The 986-nt window shown below is 51.1% G+C and overlaps 1 protein-coding gene across 1 annotated transcript in view; it reads right to left on the reverse strand.

Annotated features, from left to right (window-relative positions):
* Positions 1–208: 208 nt before the first annotated feature.
* Positions 209–986, reverse strand: part of rfx4 (regulatory factor X, 4) — a 13,628-nt gene continuing 12,850 nt past the window's right edge. Inside the window, 1 exon segment of the mRNA XM_062461117.1 lies at positions 209–522. Within this exon segment, the coding sequence (XP_062317101.1) occupies positions 250–522 (273 nt within the window). The 3' untranslated portion in view covers positions 209–249.

Raw genomic sequence — 986 nt, forward strand, 5'->3', positions numbered from 1 at the left:
ACCTTTATTCTTCATAAGCAACAAGACGCCTGACAAGAAGAAGGACTGACAGGCGATGGCACCACAAACACTTGATTGATTCTGTGTCAAGTCTCAAAAGCACCCGCCTGTGATTCCTGTGTCGTGTGCCTTCTTCTGGGGCTGGGCGGCTGGGCGGCTGGGCGGCTGGGCGGCTGGGCGGCTGGGCGGCTGGGGGCAGTGTGAGGTCTGCATCCAGATCCAGTGAGGGATGAGCGGAGGGGGGCGGTGCTATTTAGCCCACCCGGTGGTGGCCTCGCCATTGATGTAGGCAAAGCCGGGGAAGTGTTGTGAGTGTTCGTACTCAGAGTTCCTGCGCGGGGCCAGGGGAGAGTACATGTCCCCTGGGGAAGCGTAACGTGTGGAGTGCATAGGGGGGCTAGCGTAGCAGCTGCCTGCAGGAGAGACCTCCGGCCAACGAGGAGCCACAGCAGCAGGGTGGAGCCGGGGAGCACCGCCCATCAAGCATGGCTCCATTCGAGACATCTGGCTGTTGAGGGGGTACTGTAACATAGAGGAAATAAACAGTCAGTTTGAATGATGGTATAGAAATAATTAATTCCGTCTAGAACCAGGCTGATACGTGACGATCAATATTTATCGATACAGATAGATGGAAACACTGACATATGAAGCCAAGTTGGGGAGAGAAAATAAAAACTAGATTAGGACAGGACTTGGTCAAGGTGATTTTGTTTTGCCATGTTAATTATCTTTAAATGTGCGTTAATGTCAATAACGTTCCCCCCCCAAAAAAACCTGGACTTGGATAAGTGGCTTTCCGGTATTATTTTTGTTGCCCTGGGTAACACAACCAATAACCGCCATGATCAAGCCTGACTCTCTTAGAAAACATTTTTGGACAGCTGAGGAATCTAGCACAGTGTTCCATTCGTGTCATCGTCATGACTCCCTACTGGCAGAGTCCCTGAGGACAAAGACAACACATTGTGCCCGATTTAAGTTTT

This window comes from Osmerus eperlanus, chromosome 5 (genome assembly GCF_963692335.1).
Source record: "Osmerus eperlanus chromosome 5, fOsmEpe2.1, whole genome shotgun sequence".
Lineage (NCBI taxonomy): Eukaryota > Metazoa > Chordata > Actinopteri > Osmeriformes > Osmeridae > Osmerus > Osmerus eperlanus.